Consider the following 26,373-nt stretch of genomic DNA (forward strand, 5'->3'; position numbering starts at 1 on the left):
GCTGGGCTGTCACTGTGCGAGCATGTCCCACACGCAAAAAGACTTAGGGCAGCAGTCAAAGTCACACAGCACCTGAAGAGCTGGAGCAGAGGGCAGGGAACAGAGCTGGCATTCCTGGAGAGGATCCTGGGAGTGGGCAACAAGGGAACGGACGTGGGCAGAAGGATACAAAGACAGAGAAAAACAGATGCAAAGGAAGATCCTTCCTGCAGACAGGTCACACCTTTCAGAGGATGGGTGGGGCTCTGTCTTTCGGACCCAAGCCCCAAATGGGTGCAGACTCCCACACAAGAAGGTATCCCTGCCCTGACAGCCCCTGGCATGGCTTCTGGCCTGGGTGAGCCCCTACCTCTTCCTCTGTGACCCAGGCCAGCAGAGTACTCAGTGCTGAGTGCAGCTCTGGGGTAGGTCTGAGCTCTTGGGGTCCTCGCCGTGCAGAGCGTCTGCTCAGGGTTCTCTTGCCCGATACTGGTCACATAACGAACACTGGCTCGGATGACAAAATGCTGACTGCCCCCAGGCCTGGCCTCATACATCCCTGAGAACTGGGCCAACTCAGCCCGGGGCAGAGGCCAGATGTCTGAAGATGCCAGGCACTTGGGCTAAGCTCAGTTCCCATTGGTGATGTGAGCGCCCCTGAAGTTATCAAAGGTCTGAGAGACCATCTGCCAGGAGGGAGGCAGAGAAGCTCTTCCTGCTTCTGTCCCCAGCCAGACTGCCCGAACCTTGCTGCCACCCTTCCATCTCCAGGTCCTCCTGATGCCACCTGGCCAGCTCTCTACTCACTGGCTATCCCTACCTGGTCCCCAAGCCCTTAAGAGACACAGCATGGAATGCAGTATCTGGGCCCGAGTGCTCCACCGTGGCCTGGCTGCTCACACAAGCCCAGGCCAGTGGGACAGATCACCTGCCACCTGGTCACGAGGCTCCACCCCTTGGAAATCACTCTAGATCTCAGGTCAGATCAATGGCGAGCACACATGCCTTAACTCAGCATGCATGTGACAAGACCACTTGGTCACCCAGGGAGGGCTAGAGGAGACGGAGGAGCAGGTGTCAAGTAAGCTTCCCTAAAAATAGAGACGTGAGCCTGTGCGGTGGGAGCCCACGGCGTCCACAAACAGCCCGATGACAGACCGAGGAGCCTGGGAGTCAGTTCCCCGCCAGCTTTGGGGAGGGGGTGCTGCACCTCCAGGGCGGCCGGCCCAGCCTCCTACCTCCCCTTTAGGATCCTGGGGCCACTCTCCTCAACACTGAAGAGGTCCTTCCCTGAGGCCGCTGGGAGCCAGCCCCCTCCCGGGAGCCCGAGGGACCTTCCCAAGGTTGCCCTGCTATTTTAAACCACACGCATCCCCAGCTTACAAGATCAGGGGCCTCGGAGTCCGGCTGCCTCTTCCTGAGAGATGAAAACCTCTGCTGGCTGCGGGCGGAGAAGCGGCGGAAGGACTCCCGGCTCCGAGAGGCCAGGTGTCTGAAGGAGGACGTGCGCTTGAAGGGGGTGCGAACGGCAGGCTCCCCGCTCCGCTCGGCGCCCACCGTGGCCGTCACAAGGTGCAGGGCCTCTTGGAAGGACCTCCTCACCGTGCCCACCCACTGAGACATGTGCGTCTGGGCCACCGAAAGCTTGTCACCCAGGTAATCCATGAGGCCAGCCTGGAGGAGGAGGGGGGTGCCAGGCGGAGGCAGTTAGGAGGCCAGCGCTGCCAAGGTCCTGGTCCTTCTGTCGGTGGCAGTCCTTGGGGAGAAGTTCTGGGCTCCGGTGGAAAACCCGGCAGAGCACATCAGCCCAAGTAAAGTAAACATCGCCCGACAGGCATCCGCGGGTCACAAAACAGGGACAGTGACGGGTCAGCTCGGGGCCACCAGGAGCATCAAGTCAACCAACCAGGACGTCCAGTTCTAGTCCCCAGGGCCAGCCCTGCTGAATTCAAGGAGCAGGAAGCTGTGAGGAGCTGGGCCAGGGGGCTGGCACCCCAAACTCACTTCCCTCCATGCAGGTAGCCCTCCCTTTCATACCTGGCAGCCCCCACCCACCACAGCCCCCGCTCCCGATGTCCCCTCCAGGCCCTTCTCACCTGAACCAGGCGGACCTCCAGTCCTCCCTCCGGAGCCGCTAAACCCGAAGCTGAACCTGCTGGCCAGCAGGCAGCGCACTCACTTCCGGAGAGGCGGACACCCAGCCCGGGTCCCCTGGCCCGGCAGCCCAGAATGACATCAGCCCCCTGTCTTGGCGAGGGGCACACAGCCCAGGAATGCAGGAGGGGCCTCGGGAGGTGGGGGAGGTGGCCGCCCAGGGAGCTGGCGTCAGCCCCAGTTTTGTTTTTTTTCCCCCTAAGTCTCAACTCGCTCGCTGTCCCTCGGGGACTTCATGTGCCAGACTGCCTACCCAGCCCAGGCAGCACCGTGCAGAGACACGGTTGCTGGGCGTGCGGGTGTGTTCGCATGTGGGGGCACGTGCGTGGGAGGGAGGCGAGGCTGCCCCCGGGGGAGGGGGAGGGATGCCGGATCCGGTCTGTGCCTCTGGGGCTTCAGGTGGAGTCTGAGGACCTGTGGCTGGCTGTCGGTCTGTCTCCCTCTCCCGGCGGCACCCTCTGCTTCCTCTCCCTGCCTCTGACTGTACTTGGCGAGCTCCAGGCTAAGCCTCCGCCATCAGCTCCTCCTCCTCTCCCTTGCCCCCTCCCCCGGCTACCCCTGCTGCCTCTCCTGGAGGACAGAGGGTGCAAGTGACCCGCCCTGAGCTCCCCACAGGGGTGCGGCTGGGGCTGGGATGCCTGTATTTTGGTACAGACAGGGGTTACCATGGGAACTTGGGGGCACAGCATCTGCCCCTTCCCTAGGCTGGGCACAAGGTGCCATGGGGATGATTCAGGAGATCACGTGAGCTCACTTGATTTTAACCCTTGAGGGTGGAGCTCGTGGGGAGTGGGGTGCTAAAACAGAAGAGGGTGGGCATTGGACAGGGAAGGGCATCAGGGCAGATGCTGGGCCTTCCAGTTGGGACCCATGCCCTCTCTGTCTCTTCCACAGGTGAGGAAATGCCAGCTCTGAGAGGTAGATTCATTGGTCCAAGGTAAAGCTATCAAGGTTTGCTTGAAAATGCCTCCCTCTCCACTGCTGTGTGATAGGTCTGACCTGCAACTTGTCTACTGTGAGGGCTCAAAAATATTGACTTTTCAAAAGCCAGGCCAAATCCAAGGTTGAAATCCACATCAGCCCAACTGCCTGGTGTGATCTCTGTACCACCCCCTCACCTCTGTCCTGAAAAAATATTTGCTCTCTAGACACCAGACTTGCCAAAGTAAGTTTATCTTGAAGTCCCCTCTGACCGTGTTGTGCAGGCAGCTGCCTCCTCTTCCTCCTTCTCCACCCCTTCCTCCTTCTCATTCTGGGATCCCATGGTCCAGCATCTCTCATTCACTTAAGAGTGACAGTGAGCACCTCCTCTGGCCCAGGCACATGGCCATGTGACATGGAAGGCCACAGGGATGTAACACAGCTACTGATTTGACACCTCCCAAGCCTGATGAATGTTTGAAGGATCCCATTTGTTGAAGCGGGAGACTGAGGCCCAGAGATCTGAGTCAATACAGGCTTGTGTGTGATGGGCTGCCTCCCAGAGGCCCCCAGTGACCCCAGTGTCCATTCCACAGTGCATCAGCTTTGGACCCCGAGCTCAGCACAATGAGGGCAGCTTTCCAAGGTGACTCTGTTGGGTGCTCAGGCAGAGGGGCCCACAGGGAAGACACCAGGGTTCCAGCTGGAAGCCAGCACCATGGCTGGCCATAGGATGGAGGCAGGTACCTGGCCCTAGTCAGACCCCAAGAACAGGACCCAGGGCCAACTTCCTAACTAGAGTCACCTGGAGACAAGAAGCTGTGCCACTTAGTCAAGTGTCCTCAGTCTCCTGATCACAGGAAGCTCAAGGGTCCTGAGACAAGCCAGGATCTAGTCCACAGGGAACTATGGGGGTAAAGCAGGGTTGGCTCACAGCAGAGGGAGGGCCTCATGAGGTCAGACTGTGTGTCCAGCAGGGGAGTCGTGGTCCTAGCCTGTACCCCTGCATGTAGATGCGGAGCCACGCCAGGGGAGGGCCAGTCCCCACCTCCACTGGGACCTGACTCCTTCCCCAGCCCCCAACGGCAGCTACACCCACAGTTCCAGTCAGGCCTTCTGGCCTCCTCAAGGAATTCACAGGAAACCCCTGCCTCAGGCCACTTCACAGACCTCCCTAGGTAACCAGAGGCATGCAGGGGACAGGAGGAGACAGACAAACCCTCCCCATCTGTCCCCAGAAACCCCTGGAGAACTGGAGGGGAACCCAGGTCTAACAGGCCATCTGGACACAGAGGTGAAGGCTGTTCCAGCCTCTGGGTGGAAGCAGGGCCATGAGAGGCATGACAGGTCTAAAGTGATCTCAATTCTTGTCGCACACAAGGCTTGGGGGGTGGGGTGGGTGCAGCACCCATAATATTTCTTAGAGGAAGCTAAATGCCCCAGATTAAACACTGCCCTATGGTGACAGACAGACATGCTAAAGCTGGGGATCAGGAGGGGGCTGGCACGAGCAAACAGGTTTTATGAAATGGATAGCATCATTTTTTTAAAAGATTTATTTATTATGTATACAATGTTTGTCTGCATGTACACCTGCACGCCAGAAGAGGGTGCCAGATTTCACTGTAGCTGGTTGTGAGCCACCATGTGGTTGCTGGGACTTGAACTCAGGTCCTCTGGAAGTGCTCTTAACCTCTGAGCCATCTCTCCAGCCCCCGACAGTATCATTTTTACATGACTTGGAAATGCTTGGAATTAAAGGAGGAGGGTGTGTGTGACTGTTGACCCCGAGGTTCATGGTGGATGTCACAGGAGAGAATCCACCTTGGAAGGAAGAACCCACAGCAGTGGATGCTTTAAACCTTCCCATCACAGTGTCCAAGTAGGAATGAGAGGCCAGGTGCTCCGTGGAAAGGGGTGGACAAGCTGGGGCAGATGCTGTCTGGATCTACCTGATCCTGCCTTTCTAGTATTGATTCTCTATCCTTCATGGGATTTTGCTTTGATTTTTTTTTTTTTTTAATGCACTCACTTAAACATTTTTTATCTTGAGGCTTGACTGTTTTGTTGTTTCCCGGTCCTAAGTGATGGCCTCACTGGCCAGACCCTGGCCCCTGCCCTGCAGTGGATTAGCTAAATCAAGCCACAATCTGTAACTGGCTTTAATTAGCTGTGTGCCACGGAGCAAGTAACTAAACCTCTCTGATTTGTTTCACAAATGAAACCAAGTGCATCCTTGGCATGGATGTGGTTGATTGGCCCCCTGCCTGTCCCTACTTTTAGAAGGCACACTTGGCCTTTTGCCCATGAGTCCACCTGTGCCATCCCTAAAACACAATCTCTGGCTCAGAGATACACCCAGCGGTCACCCCAGTGATCAGCCAGCAAAATAAATAAATAAATAAAAACCTCAAATCTTAGGTCCCCGTCCACAGGGAGACCATCCTCAGTGGACACCTGTGTGTCCCCAGCTCTGTCCCTGCTCAAGCCTATGGCCTGGCTTCCTCCACCAGCACAGGAGTCTCCACCTGTCTCTCCAGAACGACACCAGCCACAGAGCACTCTGCTACCATCATCACTGTCCCCCACGGGCCAGCTGTGGCCGAACCCCAGAGCACCCTGCCCCACCCCACGTATCATGTCACGGCAGGGTAATGATGTCACTGGGATACAATACCGTGTGACATCACAGTGCTGCCTCATCAAATTACTTCACCAAGCACCACCATGTTGCCTTACTGTCACTGACCTGCCTCACCTGCTCTTGCCAACAATACAGTAAGCTCCGTTCCATTGTACAGATGGACAGCTCGGGGCCAGGAGAAGTGACATTACCAGCCCGGGGTCACACAGCTGTAAGTGGTGGAGTCGCCAGCGTGGAGGCTGCTGTGGGTCTCAGCATCCAGCCTCCTTCCGAGAGACAGGAGCCAGGAGCCCAGGAGAGCGGGGAGCCAGCTGCCTGCTGCTTGCTCTGGCTCTCGCTGTCACCACGTGCTGGGGCTATAAAAAGCGTCACTCCTGAATCTGGGGCAGCACAGGCATCCCCCCAGAGGCCTGGTTCTGCAAATGCTATTCTCTCCAGGAAACTCTGGGGACACCGCAGGCATCCTAAAAGCAAACTATCTTCCTTACATAAGGAATGTGCAAAAGGAGCTGTAGGGGCCCGGAAGGAACTTAGGATGAAAACCACAGTGTGAGGTGGAGCAGGGAGCCCACAGATCTCAAGAAGGGAGGGATTTGTCATTCACTCACTCATCCATTCATTCAGCAAACAGTTATTCCACATACATCTGAGCTGACATGAACAGAGCTGTGGACGGTCCCTGCACAGCTCAGCCTTTCTCTCTAAATCTAAAGTATGAAGGGAGAAGGTTCCCCATAGGCCACCCCAAGCCTGGGCCCCACCATTCCTTCCCAAATCTGGCGGAAGAGAAAGCCAAAAGGAAAGGACATGGTGCCTGTGACCCAAGAGCCAGGGACAGAAACAGAGATGCCGAACCCAACCGGAAAAACGCTGAAGGCAAGGAGGAAAAGGTGCAGAGAGGGGATGGAGTGTCTGGAAGGGGTTTGGATGGGTGAATAGGAGTGCTGCGAGTGCTGAAATGGGAAATGGCCAGAAGTGTGGCCATATTTAGTCTGGACTCTTGGAGGGCCACACACTGCTTATATCGGTTCCTAGAGTGAAGACGGCCTCCTCCTCCTCTTCCTCCTAGACGTCCCTCACGCCCCACAGCCGGCGGCTGGCCCCACGCAGCCCAGGCCTCCCTTACCTCACTATCTTCACATTCCTTGCCGACTGTACATCCAGGCTAAGGAAGTGGACGATTATGCTGTTGATAAGAACGCCATTACTCAAAGGTGTTCACAAGCCCCGAGCCGCCCACCTCTCACCTCATTTAACTCTTACTGCATGGGTGAGTTCCGTTACAGTCACCCTCACTGCCCAGCTGGGTGAGGAGAGCTCCAGGGCCACACTCCTGTCACTGAGTGGGTGCGTGGGACTTGGGACTTGACTCCAGGGCCCTCTGGCCGCAACACCTTCACACTGCCTCTTTCCCTTATCACTTCAGGGTAGAAGCCAGAAGTCACATACCATCCCAAAAGGGCTGGCTCTGCCACCAAGGTCTTTCCATGACTGTGACCACCACTCAGTGGGACTCTGAATTCCCAAGGTTCCCTGGGAGCTGCCAACAGGTCATTGCACTGTTCCCCCCTACCCCACCCCCACGCCTGTCCAGCTAACAGCCCAGAAATGAATCCCCAGGCCCACATGTGGAATGTGCATGAGGCTCTAGAAAACCCAGTCTCCTTCCCTCGGACGGAGCCCTGTGGCCCCAGGCCTGACTCGCAGCTTGGGGTCACCTCTGAGGCCAGCTCACTATTGCCCAGCTGCTGTTCACTTAAGAGAGTCTGTGAAGGGCTCAGTGCGTGCCTCTCTCAGGAGGGTCCTTGCCAATCCTTGCCGGTTTGCCGGAAGCCAGAATCACATAAACCAACGACAGAGGGAGGGCGTGGGATCCCAGCACTTAGGAGTTAGAGGCGGGAGAATCAGGGCTCCAGAGTTATCCTTGGCTCCACAGGGAGTTTGAGGCTAGCCTGAGCTACATGAGCTCTAATATCGTGGGTAGAGTGGGGTGAAGCCCATTCGCTTCAAAGGGTTTAAGCAAACCCCTTTGGTTTGGCCCGGCGCATGGCCAGCCCTCCAGGAGGAGGGAGGGACGGGTGTCTGAAGAGGTTGTCACTACTCTAGTCTAAGCTCATCACCTTGTTCAGAGACCCTAGATACCATGTCCGAGGCAGGCCACACACGCAGGGCTGTCCAGGGCCCCAGGGGAATCCATCAGGTGCCTCTGGTTCCTTGCAGCAGGTGCTTGTGGCACAGGCGGTGATGAGCTGGGACCCTCCCCTCACCCACTCATCTCCTACTTGCTCTACACACAGACGCACCGGACAAGCCTCCATCCCAAGATATGCCACACCCTCTGTGCCCTCTGCTCTACACATCCCCCCCATGCTGTTCCCTCTCTCTGGGACACCCTTCCACCCCTTTTCACTCCGGGTCCAAGATCAGGATGTGCTAGACGCCCCCTCCTCCAAGAAGCCTCCCTCAAACCACTGAGCATACTGGGCCATGACTCGGTTTACCGACCAGTTGCTTAGCCAGGGACAGTTGGGCTACATCTGGCCCACCCAGTACCCTAGAAAGACACTACCCACGACCCACCATGTAAACACCAATGACTGAGGCCTGGACCAACTCACAGAACTCCCAGCATCCCAAGGCCAGTTTCCATAGCAACGGGAAAGGAATTCTGATAAGAGGGAAACTGTAGCATCTTGGCCTCCACCTTCACGTCCACCCAGGTTATTTATAACCAGGCTGAGCACTTCCCTGTGTTCATCTGTTCACCTTCTCTAGCCATCATTTCAGAGGCACACTGTTAATTAACCTGGGTGGGGGTGGGGATCACCAGGAAGGAGGACTTTCTAGAAACAGCGATGTGGGCCATCAAGCTCTGGTGGGAAGCAGCATTTCTCACACTGTGGCGTGTTGGGCGTGGCCCTGCCATGGGAAGGCTGGTCTGTGGTCAGCGGGCCTCACTGAGGAGTCAAGAGGTCAGGGCCCAGTGTAGACCGGAAGGCCTCAAACGCAGCCTTCCTGCCTGGCACCCAGAGCCATGCCTGCCCTTGATGGAGCTGCACACCATTCTTTCACCCACACCTGGATCAATAAACCAGAAAGCATAGGTAGACTGGGAAGTGGGGGTGGAGGACTGGCCCCTGAGAAGAGAAGTGACTGGCTGAGCTGTCCTCGAGTATCACCCCAAGACCTTGGGGTCATAGTGAAGGTGATAAGGAGTTAGGAGAAGCTTGATGAACTCAGCTAGTGCCCCTGGGTGTGGAACCCGCTGGCTAGGAGCACAGATGGCTGGAGCGGTGACAGCCGCCTGCTGCCAGGGCCGAGGAGCCTCGGTTCTCACTCGCCTTCCTGGCACATCTGCCCGCCTGTGCCACTGTAACGCAGTACCCGAGGCTGGGAGGCTTACAGAGAAAAGGGAGTAAGAGCTCACTGCTCCAGAGTGAGGCGCGGGCATCCAGTGAGCCTTTCAGCTGCCGGGACAGGCAACTGGCGCTGATGACAGAGGCTGAGGAAGGACCCCGTGTTCACATCGGGGGCCACCTCTTCCCTGTTCCGTACCCTGGACTTCTGCCCAAGTTATGGGAGATCATGGCACTGCCCCAGGGGGTAGATACACGATGCTCAGGAGCCAGGACACAAGGAGGGGAGGCACACTCCCACCACCGCTTCTGGGCAGACCTGCCCTGACCCAGGAGGTCTTCACAGCGCCACACCTGGGTCATTGCTGTGTGACCCCAGGGAAGCAGCTTGCCTCCTCAGCTTGCCTGTGTTTGGTAAAGAGAGTAAAAATGACCCTATGTGAGGAGAACACACATGCGTGCAATGTAGGGATGAGGAATCGGGCAGGCAGTGGAGGCTACAAGGTGCCCGCTTGGTGGCCTGTCTGAGTATGAGACCCACGCTCTGCTCACCCTCTTAGCTGCCACAGCCCAACTGGCAAGGGGATGGCGGCCACTCTGATGCCGCCACCAACCCCAGCGTTTTACCACTGCTCCCTGGCCCAGGCCCTCTCCTCGTGTCTCAAAGCAGCGGCAGGAAGGCTGCTGGGGACGTTCTCCTGGGCCAGGTTCTCACAGCTACACTCCTCTGAGCCACCCCCTCCCCCAACACACACACCCACACACCTCAGGGCAAAGTAAGCTGTCAATACCCCCCAATCCAGTGCAGCTCCCCACAGGCCTGCAAGCATCTTGCTCCTGAGTCTGAGACTCGATGACCCAGGACCCAGGAGCCTGGACCCACCGTTGGAGCGCATGCGCCCAGGTTTGCCCCTGGTCCTTCCTCTCTGAGGGTGCACTACACCAGGGTACACAGTGTTTGCGGACGGCACACAAAAATGAAGCCTGGAGTGAGGAAGAGAGAGAGGGACTGGCTGATCTGTTTGTAGCGCCGTGCCACACACCCAGCCCTGGCCAGCTCCGAGACCCTCCTGCTGCCCTTCACGCACAGCCACTGCCGCCCTCCACCGTACCCGGCTCCCGAGTCTCCCACTGCCATCTGTGCAGCCCTGCCACCCTCTGCCCTCGGTCTCCCGGACTCCTGAGGCACCATGTTCTCGAAGGCATCTTGTGAGGGTCAGCTGCTATAACCTCTGGCTTCCAGACCCTGGCTGGGGACAGCTGAGCAGCCTGATGGGCAGGTGACAGGGTGGAGCCTCCCTCCTGGCTCAGCCCTCCAAGTGCCACCAAGACTTCCTAGGATGGTGGAACCTGGCGGCCATTTTGGGGCCATTCTGTCGTGATGAAATATGAAGAACCTATGCTGATCCACGGACTCGGGACTTAAGATTATCTCTGGAAAGCGCCAGATGGCGACTATTTTTGGTTTTGCACAAAGTCACATGTAGCTTTTCCACAACCTTTAAAAGATGTAAAACTCATCCTTGGTTCACAGGCCGTATCTAGCCAACACGGTCCTGTTTGTGCTCTCAGCAGGTAAGCCAACTGAGGCGGCAGCATCCTCACTGCCTGGCTGGGCGTCACGAGGCCATTTCACGTTCAGCCTCTGACAAAACCACAGCAAGGGCTGGTGGGGACTTTGGCCTGACGGGAAGCAAACAGCCAGGGGTCCACTGTGAGGCCAGGGGAAGGCTTGCCTTGCCTCTGATGAACGCCACCAACAGCGGCACAGCTGCATCCGAACCCAGGCAAAACCTACTTCAGAAGCTAGAACATTTGCCTCCTATTCATCTGCAGCTTGACCCTGTGTACCCTGAGCCCCTCCCCCGCCCCACTCAGACTCCAGCACTACCTCCCACCACTAGAGGGCTCTGTCCTGAGCAGGACTCATCTTCCTCCAGCACCTGGGCCCCATCAGCCACGCTCACCCCAGTCCCCAGGCAAGCTCTGGCCTGGTCCCTCTTCCGCTCACCCTCCCAGGCTTTGTTGCTCCAGTGGGAGGTGACACCAGCTGTGTCAGGGTGGAAGTGTGCCATGCTCCCTCGATCCTCTTTCCCCTCTGTCGTCTGACCTCGGCCACTACCACTAGCTTCCCACTTGTGTAAGACTGGACACCAGTTTCAGGCTTCTGGTTTCCCCCATTCGACCCCTCCCCCATGAGCTTTTATATTCCTGTACCCCAACACACGTCATCCACTGAGGCCCCTCACCTGACCCCACCCAGAACACACTGAGACACTCTGCCTTGTCCGCCATAAGTCTACAGTGCTTCCTCACCACTAGGCTGACCATACAGGCCTACTAGGCCTCAGCCTCCCTGAGTGTTCCCAACCTTTACATGCTTGAAACCCCTTATTAGAAGAAGCATCTGACTGCCACACCCTGGCACCAAGAGAGGAGGCCCTGTGCGAGCACACGGCTTGCTGTGTCCCTGTGGCCATGGCAACTGAAATCTTCAAGTACAATTTTATCTCCCTCTACCTTTACACGTAGAAACTTCAGAAGGCAATGTTCAGGCCCCTTCCTGACAGAAAAGACCTCGCTTGGCCACACAGTCCTCACCGTGTCCTCACCATGCAGAAAGCGCCCACCTAGAGGCTGCGAAGGAAAGGCCAGGCCACTGCTCACTGTAGCCTAAAAGACCACTGTGGTCCAGGACTCCTGCAGCCCCGGGGAGCCCAGGTTCCTGACGGAAAATGACCTGGAGGTCAGAGAGAACGCTGCACAGCCCTGCCCCTAACCGAAGTCTACACGGCTTTTCCCCGGCCCGAGGCAGTGGGAACTCCATGGAAGTGGGCGCCATACAGCAAGCAAGGGAGAGTCGGCCTCTCTCTGCTCGTGACCATGGATGACAGGTGCCCGTGTTCCTGCCTACACGCCCCTCCACGAAGGCTGACCGGTAGAGTGTCATCTAAAACAAGCCCTTGCTCCCGCACGCTCCTTCTAACTAAGGTGCTCTATCCCAGCCACGGGAAGGAACCCAGGATGCTCATGAAGAGTACCGTACAGGTATGTGAACCGGTGTCTGTCACCCTTCCTGGCGATGGGGGAGGGGACACCCACATTTTGGGAAATCATGACAGCAAGGCGGTCATGCCCATCGTGTGTGTGTGTGTGCGTGCTCATGCGTTTGTGTGTGTATATGTATATGCGTCTGTGTATATACGCATGCATGTGTGCCTGTGTGCGTGTATATGTCTGTGTGTGTGTGTGCATGTGTGTGCACAATCATGTGAAGGCCAGAGTTGACGATAAGGTCACCTTCCCCTATCGCTCTCCACCTTACCTCCTGAGACCTGGTCTCACTGACCCTGGAGCTCACAGATTGGCTACGCTGACAGGCAGCTTCAGGGTCCAACTCTCCCCGGGCCTGTGCTGGGTTACAAACACACACTGTTGCCCTCCACAGCACCCATCTTCTCTCTCAGACAGGGTCTCACTCCGAGGCCCAGGCCGGCTTCAGGCAGATCCCCTCACCGCAGACTGCTCAGTGAGATGGCAGATGCGCACCAAGGGCCTGGCTTCCTTCCTCCTCTTTGAGCTTCTCACCAGGCGACTGGACTCCGAGCGCAGTGACCGCCACCAGCTGTCATGCTTAGGACCTCGTCAACCGGATCAGTAATCCGAAGCCTGGCTGACAGCGGTGGGCACCATGATGACACTTTCCAGGGTGGCCTGGCCCATGGGGACTGAGGCTTGGCCCTGGCCTCATCGTGTGGGACCAGCACCCCACGTGAACGCCATCTCACACTCAGAACCTGGAGTCCCAGCCAGCAGTCCTCACACTGCTCTGGAGGGAACAGGCCGATAATTACGAATGGCAAGATGGCCGCCAGGTTTACTGAAGCTGCCTCTGGGGTGTGGTTCCTCAGGCGGAGGAGTCTGAAGAAGCCAGATGTGCAGCCTGTGATGGGGAACAGGATTCCCTAGCCCAAAGAGAAAGAGCCTCGTTACGCCCTTTTATGGTGGGAAAAGAGACTCAGGTCAGCGCATTCGTTCTGACTGCAGGCTCACAGGAAGCCTGGGTCAGGCCTGGGGGCCAACGGGCCTCAGCACCAAGACACGGTGGCTCAACGGCCGCCACAGGCTGGTACAGCCTGCTCTAAATCTAGATCAACTAACAGGGCTGGGAAGAGGGGTCCCAGGGGTGCTGCTCCCTAGCAGGGCAGTCCTGGAGCTTGGCAGGGTGCCACAGCCGCTCAAGGCCAGCCTGGGCAGCAGCTCCCAGCAGCCTCTGTGGTTTCCTGTCCATCTGTGTGGACCTGATCAACAGGAAAGGGTGGCAGCAGGGGCCCACCTGACCCTGCTCTCTTCTCCATCCCTTCTGCAGAGATGGAAACTCTTGGAGGGCCCTGGAGAGCCCATTAAGTGTGAGCTAAGTACCTGCTGTGTGCCTGAGCCAGTGTGAGAACCTGAGGGAAAATAATAAAACAAGATGCTGGCCAGCTTCAGAAATGTATTCATCTCACTCACTCACTTTGTGTACCGAGCCCAGCTCATTCAGTGAACAAATCAACAAGACAGCTAGCTCCCTACCCACCTTCCAAATCTCACTTTGTCATTGGCTCAATATTAGCAAGCACCTACTATGTGCGGGACCTTGTGCTAGGAGAGAGAGAGAAAAATGGACCAAGGGCCCTAATCACTTATTCTTTTCAGTCGTTCATTCCCTCATCCAGCCCTACCCACCAAGCACAGCCAGCACTTACACAACCTACTGTATGCATAAGAGAGAAGGCCTGTTGGGACCTTCCTTCCCCTCTGACAGGCTCACGCCACAAACATATACACTGGGCGCCTACTGTGTGCCAGGCCCTGGGGAGTCAGTGGATGAGCTCCACACCCACGAGGCTGGATCTCCACAGGACATGTGCCGCTCACAGGATGCATGCTTCGAGAGGCAGGGCTGAATGCTCACCTGGTCCCTGTCTGGACAGCAAGAACCCCTCAGCTATTCAAAAGCCCCATGAGAGTCAGTGGCCAGGAAACAGGTCACACACACCCTACCTTGGCAGTGGCAGGGGACAAAAGGACCATGAAAGGCCAGAGCACACTTGGTACCCAGGATCACATCTGGAGATGGAGGTGAGAGAAATCACAAGTACTCAGAGACAGCCAAGCTCAGGGGATGATGAGAAGAACCACCCACATTTCCAACTGTGAAGGCACAAGGCAGCAAAACAGAAGGCATCAAACCCACTGCCCAAATGGCTGAGGAAGTGGGTCTGTGTCCCTCACTCATGGCCTCTGGGATCCACAAAGACCAGCAGAAGGGATACCATGGGCCTTCTGTTACTGTGCCCACATTAAAAACAAAACAAAACAAAACAAAAAACAATGTGATCATTGCACTGGTTCTCACAGCCCAGGCCCCATGTACACAAAGGTCCAGGTCATGGGTGACAAAGTTTCCAAAAGATCTAGTTCTCAGTCACTGAGGCACCCAGCTGACCCCTCCCCAGCAGTGGCAACTAAGCCCACAGTGTCCTGCTGCACTTCCTGTCCCCAGAATCCTTGAGTGTGACAATGGCTAGTTATAGGGCTACATCTTAGAAAGGCTTGTCAGAACAAGACATCGGGCACAGACAGGACCCCTACATGTCCCTAGGAGGGTCCAAGAAAGTGGAAGGCAGACTGCTCTCCCTCACTGCATAGCTCTGTGCACCCAGGAACCCTGGCATCACTGGCCTTCCAAACCTCTCCAGAGACTCTGACCCTGAGGCAGCCCAGTGGTGACCTAGGCTCACATGGCACCACACCTGCTCTCCCCTAGCAATCTCAGGTCACCTGTCCTAGAGGACAAAGGCTGCTTTCACTGGGCTCGGCTGCTCACGCAAGTCTGGGTAGGTGGGCAGGGCAGGGAGGGCGGTCCCAGCAGGCCCCTCTGGGAAGAGTGCCAGACAGCCCAGCCCCTGGGGCCCTGCAAGCCAGGGCAGTGCTGAGGGCTGGCCCTCTTACCCTCATCTGGGTCCCTCCCACTCTGTATCTTCAACAGGGTGAGAACATGGTGGAGAAGCTTTGAGGAACTGGTGGTGGATCCAGTTTTCAGCTTTCACATAACAAAGACACACCTTCAGAGTCGAGATCTAGTCAGTGCAGGCTCCAAGGCTGGGCAGCCTGGGTCAGATCTCTCTCACTGCTGACTGCTGGGTGATCTACCCGAGGTGGCTTAACCTCTCTGAGCAGATACCAGTGTCTCTGTTCAGAGGACAAAATGAAGTCCCTACCTCACCCTGGTCACAGAGCTCAGAAGGTGACTAGATTTTAGAAAAGCCTCAAGACCAGTGGTTACGCTAAAAGAGGCCACCAGGGCGGTTAATCCAACTCAAGTGTTATCTTTGGGGTAGCGGAAGGGAGCCCTCCAATCTCACTGGTCCTCCTACCTCCACCTCCCCACATGCCGGGATCACGTGAGGGGGTCTGTATAAACTGACTGAAGGAGGACTCAGGCGTCAAAGCTCACACACAGAGGATGTGGGTCATGGGGGAAGGGGGCTGTGAGACAAGGACAAAACCCTCCTCCCAACAGCCTGATCTTCACTTTGGCCCCCAGAATGGCAGGGCGGGGCCTTTATGTATCTAAGCTCCTCCGCCCCTGGGACTCTGACAGGTTATGGTCCAGCCACTCTTCCAGGAAGAAGAGGGTGAAGTGAAGAATGCTCCTAGGACTCGACATTTCTATCAGAGCACACAGAGCGGCAGTGGCGCCTGCACTGTGCCAACAAAGCCACTGGCTGCAGAATAGCAACCTTCGACACTGACAGCAGCTGCCCACCCGCCAGGATTTCCACAGAAAACATGAGGCTCTCCCATCTGCAGAGCATTCCTGTGTTTCTGTTTAAAGTTTCTTTTCCACATGTATGTGTCAGTGCCCATGAGGAGAAAGCAGCCCTGCCCACTGACCTCTAACCTCCTCATTCGCATCTCTCCTGCCAGCACGTGGGTTCCAGGGTAGAGTCCAAGCACCTTTACCCTTTACCTGGGTAAAGCACCATGTAACACACCCTTATTTTCATCTTTTTATTATTTTTCTTCCTGACACAGGGTTCCTCTATGTAGCCCTGGCTGTCCTGAAACACACTCTGTAGACCAGGCTGGTCTTGAACTCACAGAGATCCACCAGCCTCTGCCTCCGAATGCTGGGATTAAAGGCCTGTGCCACCACGGTCCGGCTTTAACTTTTGTCTTGATTGCAGCATGTTGTGCACACGTATGAAGCCTTCTGTGACGTGTCGACGTGAATATACAGTGCAGAGACACCCACTCCGATAAAGCGCTGACCACCCCAGATTTCTCATCTTGTGGGGAAGAGTTCAAGCTTCTCTCTGCCGGCTATTTGTAAACGCACAGGGCACTGTTGTCACGGTGACCCCACCACACTGCCTGTCACAAGCAATTCCACCACCAGCTGTACCCCTAGGCCGTGAGCCTTCCTCTCTATCTTCTCCCCCAAACCTTCCCCAGCTCTGGGAGCCTTCATCCACCTCTGCAATTCACTGAACTACAATAACTCAAGTCAAACTTCTGACGCCTTCACATCTGCCCCTGATGCAGCCAAGTATTTACTCTGACACATTTAAACTGCAGTCTCTGGACACCAATCAGAGAAACAGATGGACAAACACCCCCTATGCTCCCTCCCAAAACTGTTCTGTCTCCCTGAATGATGGCTCCCTCCGCCATTACTCTCCCTCTCCCCTCCTTCCTGTCTAGGCTTGGAGACTCAGCAAAGGACGCTCATACAACCAGCCAGCTGCAGGGCCAGTGAACAGCGGACAGATAGCCTCCCTGAAGAGGAGATGCTGGGCCACGGAGGGCAGAGATGGGCACAAAGTCACAGGGACAGGGCAGGGCCCCGAATCCTTGTGTCTGTCCGCAGGGACATTCCCCTGCTAGCTCAGGTCTCTCTTGCTTTTGGACAGTGACTCAGACATGACCGTCAACGGGCTTGCTCAGCTCAGGACCCCAGTGACATTTCCCTTTGCAGCTCTGGGCGCCCCTTTGCGCCTCGGGGGCAAACATTGGGCGAAATAGCCACCAGCTACAGCAAGCCTCCCTGCTGCTGCCTGAAGCCTGCTTTGCCCTTCCAGCACTGGGATGGTTTCACTCAGCAGCACCCCAGAATCAGCAAGGTAGCCCCAGCTCTGACACCCCATGAAGTCAGCCCTTGGGCTCCACGGGGACATGTCCTGGAACTCCCCAGGCAGCAGTGTCCTCCAAGAGTCCCTACCACAAAATGGTTCTGCTTGCACCACCACTTTGTGTAGGATGGCCAGCCTCTAGCAACTATGACCGACTGTCACGTGGTATTGCTGGAGTGCAAAAAGCAGAGAGGTCTGCACATGCTCAGCAGAAGTGTGAGCTTCTGTTCGAGGCAGAGTCTAATATAGCCCAGGCTGGCCTTCCTATGCAGCTACAGGTGATCCTCCTGCCTCTACCTCCAGTGCCAGTGTGTACCTCCTGTATTCAATGTGGAATGGAACCCAGGCCTCAGGCGTGCTGAGCAAGCACTCCACCAACTGAGCCCCAGTCCCCAGCCCCAAAGGCAACGTTTACCCAAATATTCTAATCGGCCTTTGCTGCACATGTGGGAACACAGACACCTCCCTCCCCACACTGCTAGAGACCCAGTTCCCACACCAGCCTCTGTGCTGCCTCCGGACCAGTCTTGCATTGCTGTGTCCTTGTAAGGGAGCTCAGTTGTGAACCACTGAAAGTGATTCACTGAAAGCTGACCGTACATCCTGGGAAAGGTGCAGCCAGCGCCTGCTTCAAAGGCTGTAACCTGCCACGGACCAGGGCGCCCTCTAGTGACCAACCTGGCACTCGCTTTGCCTGAGGAGCAGCCTGCCATGGGGGTTTAAGAGTGACCTCATGTCCAGCATCTCCTCACTAACCTTATGCTGACTCCCTCCCCTCCCCAGCCTCTGCCTTAACTTTCGTCTTTCCTTGTATTTATTTTTTAAGGATTTGGTGTGTGTGTGTGTGTGTGTGTGTGTGTGTGTGTGTGTATGTATGTATGTATAGTGCTCTACCTACATCAACACCTGCACACCAGAAGAGGGCACCAGATCTCATTATAGGTGGTTATGAGCCACCACGTGGTTGCTGGGAATTGAACTCAGGACCTTTGGAAGAACAGTCAGTGCTCCTAACCACTGAGCCACCCCTCCAGCCTTTGTCTTTCCTTGTAAACAGGCTCTGATCTCAGGCCCTCAGTATGGCTTCATTTCCTCTCAGCCTCACCCTGCCTTCTTCTTCCCCTCATGCCTTCTCAGGAGGTCTCCCTGGCCCAGTTCAGTCAGCCCCAGCTGAGTACCCTACTTCTGCCTTCCTCTCCACAGCACACCCCATCTCCTGGCATGCTACCTCAAGTTCTGTGTCTTGGCCACTGTGCGTTGGCTCAACTACCCACTGACTGAGATGGCCCATTGTGCTTACTGAGGGAACCTCCCCACTGACCCCCCCACAAACACCCCATAAACTCACAGTGCAGGATGGCCTCCAGGAATGAATGCAATTGACAGTCCCTTGAAAGTCTCCTACAGCATTGACTGTTGACATTTACCCAATACTTACTGTCTACTGTCTACAGGGCCGTGTTTGTGCTACCTCATTGCCTCCTTGGGATGCCCCAAGAGGAAGCTGCTGTACTTTTCCCAGTCTACAGATGGCAGCACTGGGTTTCTAGAGCTGATGAGGCAGGCCGAGGCCCTGTGCTCTACTAGGATGTGAACCAGCCGGGACTAGAAGCCCAAGACCCAGACTCGAAAACCCCCTGAGAGGCTCCCACAGTTCTAGTCAGACTGAAACCCCAATGACTCATGTCCTGTGGCCTAAACCTCAGCCCAGAGCCATGGCTGGAAATAGACAATTCTTCCATTTCAGCCACAGACCTCGGTGACAAAGCCAAACCAGGGTCTTAGCAGGAGCCAAGAGGCTGAAGGGGAGACCCAGAATGAGGACCAGAACAACAGCAGAAGCGGCGGCGGGTTCCACGTGGGCAAGCGCCAGGCCGCTCCAGCTCACGGCCTTCAGAGGCCTGGCAAGCCTCGGGCAGCGCCCATATCCACTGAGCATCCACTGAGCACCATGGGCCATGCACTGGGAGGTGACCTTCCTGCCCGGTGGAACTGCACCCAGTCACCAAACGGAACTCCTTTTTATTCCTCCCCCGTTCGAATCCCAGCTCAGCCTCTGCCTCAGTTGACTACTGGGGAGTTACTGGATCTCCCGGAGCCTTGGTTTCCCCACTTGTCTAACAATAGTAACAGCAATATCGAGCTTTAGGGTTGTTGTGAGCGTTGACTAAGCTACACTTGGGGACCCTGTGGCCCCCGCAGGCCTCTTCATGACTTATTATTGATGTCACCAGGGACTGACCACAGGCTACAGAGGGTACAGCTAAGCAAACACTGTAAGAACGCCTGGGAGGCAGACAGCCAAGCCAGCCACATTTAGACATTTTTCCATCAAAAAACAGTCTCAGCTGGTGGCGTGGAATGTGGGCAGAAGGAACGTGTCCGCCACAGTGGGAACTGAGCAGCTTGTCCCCAGCATTCCACAGACAGTAAGCCCCAGACACAGCCCTGCTAGGAGCAGTCTATAGGGCACAGACCCTGGGCCAGGCACAGCCTGGTGGCATGGGCTGCCTTGGTTGCCCTGCCATGTGTCGTGTTCCTACTGTGTTCCCACCCTGAAGCACACAGGTACTTTGAAGTACCCTGTGTGCCTGCAGCTTCCTGAGGAAGCTGAGGGAGCCATTGATGGCCATCCCCAGGCCTCAGCACAAGCTGGAAAGATCAGGGATACTGAGGGGTGGGAGAATCCCATCCCTTCCAAAGTACACCTGGACATCCTCTAAAGCCCAGCTCCTTATCCTAACCAGTCCTATAATTGCTAGCTCCAGCCACAGACAGGGAAACAGAGGCTCAGAGCTGTGACCCTGCCAAGCAAGAGCTAGAACCACACTGCAGGCCAGGGCTTTTCCTTCCGATGCCCTGGGGGTCCCTGGAGCTACAGTGTCCTGAAAGCTTAAGCTCTATGTGGGCTCTGCCAGAAGTTGTCAAGTACCTCAACCCTGGTAGCCTCTGTGTTCCCACTGAGACCCAGAAGTGGTTAAAATGGGGTAAGGGGTACCTGGCATCACATACTGACTGAAACAACCCAGTGGGGGCTTGAACAAAATACCAAACCTCAGAGGCTTCGGTTCCCCTGCTGTACCATGACAGTAGTGCAGAGATCTGCTCACAGTGGCTAGGGCAGGGATGGAGGAGTTGCCCACAGGGTTCATGCGGCAGGGGGGGGCTTTATAAGAGCTCAGAGGAATGGCACTGGTGACAGCTTCCAGGTGGATGCCCAGTGACAGGCCCATGGACCCGAGCAGGGTCTGTCTGTCTACCTAGCTTATCTCATCAACAAGATTAAGTAAGTCCAAACAGCGCCAGAAGAAGAAGCCACCAGCTCCGGTTACTAATGACACAGAACAGAAACTCAATCTCCTCCCAGTTCCCAGCTGATACACAGCAGGCCTGGGAGGCGGGGGTAGGGGGGCTCACCCTCAGAGCAGGCTGGAGGCTGGAGGCTACCCACAGCCCCACGGCCCCATAGCCCGAAAAACGGCCCCTTCGCTGAGATCTGCTGTGCCGCCCTCAGCCCAGGCCTTAGGATGACTGAGAAATGTGGAGACTAACTCAGGGCTGAGCGACTTGAGACGGTGCTGATGCTCCAGGAGGACAGGCTGATGACAGGAGGGAGCACGGCCCTGGACACTCTGCTCACTGACTGAGCTGTTCATTTACAGGATGGGGTGGGGCCTCGTGGACGCTGGACCAGAGCTCCTCCACTCAGCTGAGACCCCGGTCCTCTTCTCCCCTTATTTTTCAGATAGAAACTAAATTACCAAGGCTTGGGCTCACTCTGTGGCCTCAGGGAGACCTTGAAATTTTCGTCCTCCTGCCTCAGCCTCCTGAGAGGCAGGGATGGACAGGCCCACACCTCCACGACAACCTGATGAACACTTTAGAAACATGAGCAACTCGCCCACCTCCCTGCCATCCATGTCGGTGAGCACACACAGGCGTGAGCAACCAGGACTGACTTGGTCAGTGGGCGATTATGAGGCCCTGTTGTGGCTCCCACGTAGGACAGTGAGGTATAAACTGGGATCTGAGATCTGATCCTGCTAGAGAAAGAAGTACTTCATGGGAAAAGAGAGCCTTTGAATGGGGCAGTCCTCCCCTCAGCTGCCCACTGGTCCTCCCCTGTGGCCCTCTCCTCAGCTGCCCACTGGTCCTCCCCTGTCTACCTTGTTATTGATAGTGATAAGGGAGCGAAGGGAGGCTGCCCGCCTTGTACAGCACCAAATAGCACCCTTGGCCTCCATCCATGACAAACCAGCAGTACCAGTCCCTACCCCCAGTTAAGACAACCAAAAATATCTCCAGGCAGACTGTCAAGCATCCCCAGGAGGGCAAGACTGGCCCCTCAGAGCTCAGAATTCATTCCGAGTGTCACAGCAATGAGCTCACTCCCTGCTTGTTTGTGCTTGACTCCTTCTTTTCTCTCTCTCTCTCTCTCTCTCTCTCTCTCTCTCTCTCTCGCTTCTTTCTTTCTTTCATTTATTTATTGATTGATTGATTGATAGAGGGAGTCGTGTCATGTTGCTCAGGCTGGCCTCTGACCTGCTATGTAACTGAGGATGACCTTGAACTCCTCATCCTCCTGTCCCCACTCCTGAGTGCTGAGATCGTGGTGGGGTGCCCCCCCTGCCTGGTTTGTGCTGGGGATGGAACCCAGGGCTGCCTGTATGCCACACAAACCAACGGAACCGCCTTCCCAGCCCTGATCCCCTTCCTACTACTGACTTACTGTGTGTGTGGGTGTTCTGCCGGCATGTGTGTCTGTGCACCATGTGTGTCTGTGCAAGGCAGGAGGAGGCCAGACGATGGTGCAGGAGCCTCTGGAATGGAGTTACGGACGGTTGTTGAGGCTCCACATGGGCCTCCAGTGAGGGCAGCCACCGAGCCCCTGACTTCTAGTTCTCTGCCAACCTTTGGGGACCCACAAGACGGGGACCACGGTGCTCTCTGTGCCGTCCCCTCTGTGAGCGCAGACACACTCCAGCGCAACTCAGTGAACTGAAAGCCGGGAGGCAATCCCTTCTCTGGGCACGAACGGGAAGGAAGTGACACCCACGCTCCACACAGTCACAGGAAAGCGATCTCAGCGGTCAGACAGAACGACCACAAGGCTGCCCGGCACACGCATGCACACACGTGTAGTAGAGTACTACACAACTTTCACCACTTAGGACTTCATGGTTGAACGTGGGAGATGCTGAACTAGACAAAAGCCATACACTACATGACCTCACTAATAGGTGCAAGCTAAAAACCAGTCAAACACAGAGGCATGGAGAGGGGATGTAAGTCAGGATGTACAAACGGGAAGATGTCAGTCAAATCCCATAGGATGCCAACAGCCGCCTGGAGGCCTAGGGGGAGGCAGAAGGAGCCTCACACCCCACTCGGCTCCCCGCTGCAGCCTGGACTACGGTCACCCTGAAGCTGGCAGTGGCTCCCAGACAAAAGGAAGTCCCAGCAGCCGCTGAGTGGCCCTGGGCTGCAGAAATAAGTGAGGACCTGCGGGAATCGTGACAGCGAAGTGTGGAATGAGGAAGCCACAGCCCGAGGTTCTCCCACCTTTCCAGGCTTTCCATGGAGTCCACAGGTGAGAGCGCTCAGCTTAACTCTGTGGGCGGAGGGTCGATCCTAAGCCATGGTCTCAGACACCCGTGCTGGCACAGTCAGCCACAGGAAGTAGGTGAGTGAGGAAGCTTAACATGCCATACTACAAAAGATCTGAACTGCCTTATCCCACCTCCTTCTGGTCCAGGAGAGAAGCAGGGGCCAAGGTCACGATGAGCATTGGCCCGGTGAAGGACTGAGGCTGCTCACCCACCTCACACAGGCCAAGCTGAGTGTATGCCCGCTGTGGAATTTGCTGTGCACCCTCGAACCTCCTTGCTCGCCGTGGCCTTAACACACACCGTTCCTTCTGCTCAGTACACCCTCCCCTGACCTGGTCTTAGATCCTCCGGGCCTCAGCTTTCCTGGTGGGCCCTGTTGGACCTCACATCCCAAAGACCATGTCTGCCATGGCACCGTGCTCCACCGTGCATACCGACATACACCTAAGCCCAAGGCTCCCCCAGGCCAGAAGTCCCCAAAGCCAGGGCCCTGGGCATCTCGTCCACCCACTGTCCTGAGTGTCAAACTTGAGCTCAGAATTGCCGCTGGGTGTGAACACATGACCACAGCCATCTGCCAATGTGCCTGGCACCCACTCCCATGTGCCCAGGGAGTGGGCATTATCTCTTAGCCACATCAGCGCCCTGGCACCGAGACACAGCCAAGTCCCAGAAGCTGTCAAGACCCTGTGGGCTGCAGACTTCCAAGTACAAATAAACAGGACATGGTGGCAGGTACCTGTAACCCTAGTGTTTGGGAGGCTGAGGCAGGGGGACAGCTGAGAATTCCAGGACAACCTGGTCTGCAGAACAAGACTGTCTAAAAAACAACCAAACAAAAAGCTCAGATGCCAATAGTTAGCCCTTTCTCTCCTTGGGTTTTCTGAGGCATTCCAAACGTTCTGCCTCATCTATAGCTTACACTTGTAGTTAAAGAAAAAAATTAAGGAAAATAAGTCAATAAATGTCACTTTTGTTTATTATTGAGGGTTGTTTGGTTCCCAGGGATCCAAGCGCATCAGGGGACTGACTGTAAAACTCCCATTTTCCAGCTGCTCCAAAGGCTCTGGAGGACGATGCTGGAAGAGACCAAGGAGGTTTAATGCCTCCTAAAGCTACATTTTTAGCTCAGGAAAAGTCTGTGTGGTAAGTATCTGAGGTATTTGCAAACATTCAGAAGGGAAGAATAACAGTTCCCAAAACTTTCCTTTCCGAGCATTTGGGGCTCAGTAGCAAGAGTTCTAGAAAACCACAAACACTATGAGGATTCCCTGATTAAGCTCCTCACTCCACAGAGCCCTGAGAAGCGTCCCGCGAGCCACTGTTCCCGACTCCTTAGTCCCACCAAGGAGGAAAGGGGGAGCTAGACAGACAGGGCCAGCATGCTGCACTGGACACTCAGATCTGTCCCAGTCAAAACACGTTTTGAAAACACTCTGCCCACAGAGCCCTTCCGGGCCCCCCAACTGCGGTTCCCACACCGTTCTGAGGGGTTTCTTTCCTCTGCTGCTCACCACGTGGGGCTGAGGTGGGGGAGGGAAGGGGGCTCAGGTTCACTTTTGCCAAGTTTGGGGGAAAGGAAAACAAAGCTATGAGGGGCAGCAGCGAGGAGCCCGGGAGTCCAGGAAAGCGTGCTTTCAAAAGGAAAAGAAAAAACGGCTAGTGTGCCGTGCTAGCTCACAGTCCCAGCTCAGGACCTCAGGCTGCCCCTCCTAGCCTGCTCTCCCACCCAAGCTGCCCACCTCGCCGGGGGCTCCCTCTTCCAACAGTCGCTCTTAGCCAAAAAGAGGCATGGGCGGCCGGGAGGACAGCAGGCTCCGGCGGCCACACTCACCCACAGGTACTGCAGCAGTTTCAGCAGGCTGGGGCAGTAGTAATAGTCCATCTCGAAGCGGGCTGTGGGGCTGCCTGCCCCTGCGTGTGCGGGGCGCCTCCACCTTTTCCCTGGAGGCGGTGGCTCCTCCCACTCCTTACACCGCCCCCAGAGTCAAGTTCAGGGTGGCATGAATCTTTCAGAAGCCAGGGCTCACAGCCAGATGGCCGGACAGCCCTGTGAGTGGCCACCACCACTTCTGGAGTGAAGTCCCCAGAGCTGGGTGCTAGCATGGTCAGGGGCTGGCCAAGGAGGCGGGGCCAAGCTGCAGCCCAGTCCTCAGAGCTGGGTGCCAGCATGCCCCCAGGAGGCGGGGCCGGAAGGCGGGGCCAGGAAGCTCCACCCCCACAGCGGCCCACGTGCTGCAGGGAGACCTGTGAGCAGTGGTTGAGGGTGTGCAGGGGACAAGGTTGTGCATAGCTAAAAGACTGAGGGCTCCGGGTGATAGTGTGGGTGGGCGTGCTAGGCAAGTGTGGGAATGTGCGTGGACATGAATGTATGATGCTGAGGACTGGCCATCATACACACAGCATGGATAAGAATGTGTCTGTACCTACATGTGTGTGTATTACACAGGAGATGGATAAGAACGTGTGTGTGTGTGTGTGTGTGTGTGTGTGTGTGTGTGTGTGTGTGTGTGTGTGTGTGTGTGTAGTTCCTCCTCCCTGAGACCTTACAGGGAGGGAAGAAACTGAGCTGGGCATGGGCTCACAGGGCCCTCCTGACACCTGTGAATTCCTCCCACCAGCAGCCCTGGCAAGGAGAGCTCAGTGTTCCCCATTTTACAGAAAGGGAAGACGCGGCCCAGAGCAGGCCAGGTCTTGGCCAACATCATAGTTTGTAACTGAGGTGCATCTGCAACCCAGGCCTCCTGGGCACAGGTCCTGTGCTCTGCCCACCCCTGTGGGTAGCCTGGGCAGAGTGGGGAAGATGCTGTGGAAGGAAGGTATTCCTGCCTCTAGAGTCGCCACCTGTGTCTGCAGAAGGGCAGGGTCAGGGTGGGGCACAGATTTCCAACCTGCAGGTTAAGAATGGAAAGAACCCCAGCTGACCCCTCCTGGATGATTCCTACAAAATGGGATGAGCTGTGTCCACATTTCAGGGTCTGGGGATGTAATGAGATGAGAAGAGATCAGAACGCAGACTCTGTTCTCTGCTCTCAGGGCCCCTCACCCAGCAGGCCTAGCCCTTAGCTGCTCATCACTTGGTCCACAGTTAGTCCAGGTCTAGGCCCAGGTGTGCAGCCTCAAGGGCGGACTATATAGCTGAGGGCCAGGCTGTACTCCCTCACTGAGTTAAAGTAGAGGCTGGGCCATGATCACTGACTGACTGACTGACTGACTGACTGACTGAACAAAGTCTGGGCCTGGGCTCACTGACTGGTTAACTGACAAAACAATGGAAGGCTGAGCCTGAGTGCATGAGTGAGTGAGTGAGTGAATGAATGAATGAATGAATGAATGAATGACACCACAGTGGAAATGGCACTCCTGCCCTGCTCATTCGATGACTAACTGGACTGACAACACCTGGAAGGCCAGGCCCTGCTCTCAGACTGACTGACAGAAGGCTGAGCACTCCGATAATGGGGTGTAGGAGAGCAGGGCCTCGGGGCTGACAGATGCCACTGCTGTGTCATCTAGACTGGACGTTGCTG

General features: G+C 56.2%; 1 protein-coding gene and 1 long non-coding RNA gene across 5 annotated transcripts in view; one reads left to right on the plus strand and one right to left on the minus strand.

Moving 5' to 3' along the window:
- The window catches only part of Kiaa1671 (KIAA1671 ortholog), a 134,921-nt gene that overhangs the window by 48,519 nt on the left and 60,029 nt on the right, over positions 1-26,373 (minus strand). The window contains exon 1 of one of the 4 annotated variants that reach the window (XM_055605705.1): positions 1,363-1,816. The exons of the other annotated variants lie outside the window; for them this stretch is intronic. Within the exon in view, the coding sequence (XP_055461680.1) occupies positions 1,363-1,644 (282 nt within the window). The 5' untranslated portion in view covers positions 1,645-1,816. Of the gene's footprint in view, positions 1-1,362; positions 1,817-26,373 lie in introns of those variants that run through there. 4 annotated transcript variants of the gene reach the window in all.
- On the plus strand, positions 1,554-3,289 carry LOC129675707 (uncharacterized). Its single transcript, XR_008719976.1, has 3 exons — positions 1,554-1,635; positions 1,814-1,997; positions 3,028-3,289. It is a non-coding gene; the product is annotated as an uncharacterized LOC129675707 (long non-coding RNA).

Source organism: Psammomys obesus, unplaced genomic scaffold (genome assembly GCF_907164565.1).
Source record: "Psammomys obesus unplaced genomic scaffold, mPsaObe1.curated_primary_1811, whole genome shotgun sequence".
In the NCBI taxonomy this organism is placed as follows: Eukaryota; Metazoa; Chordata; class Mammalia; order Rodentia; family Muridae; genus Psammomys; species Psammomys obesus.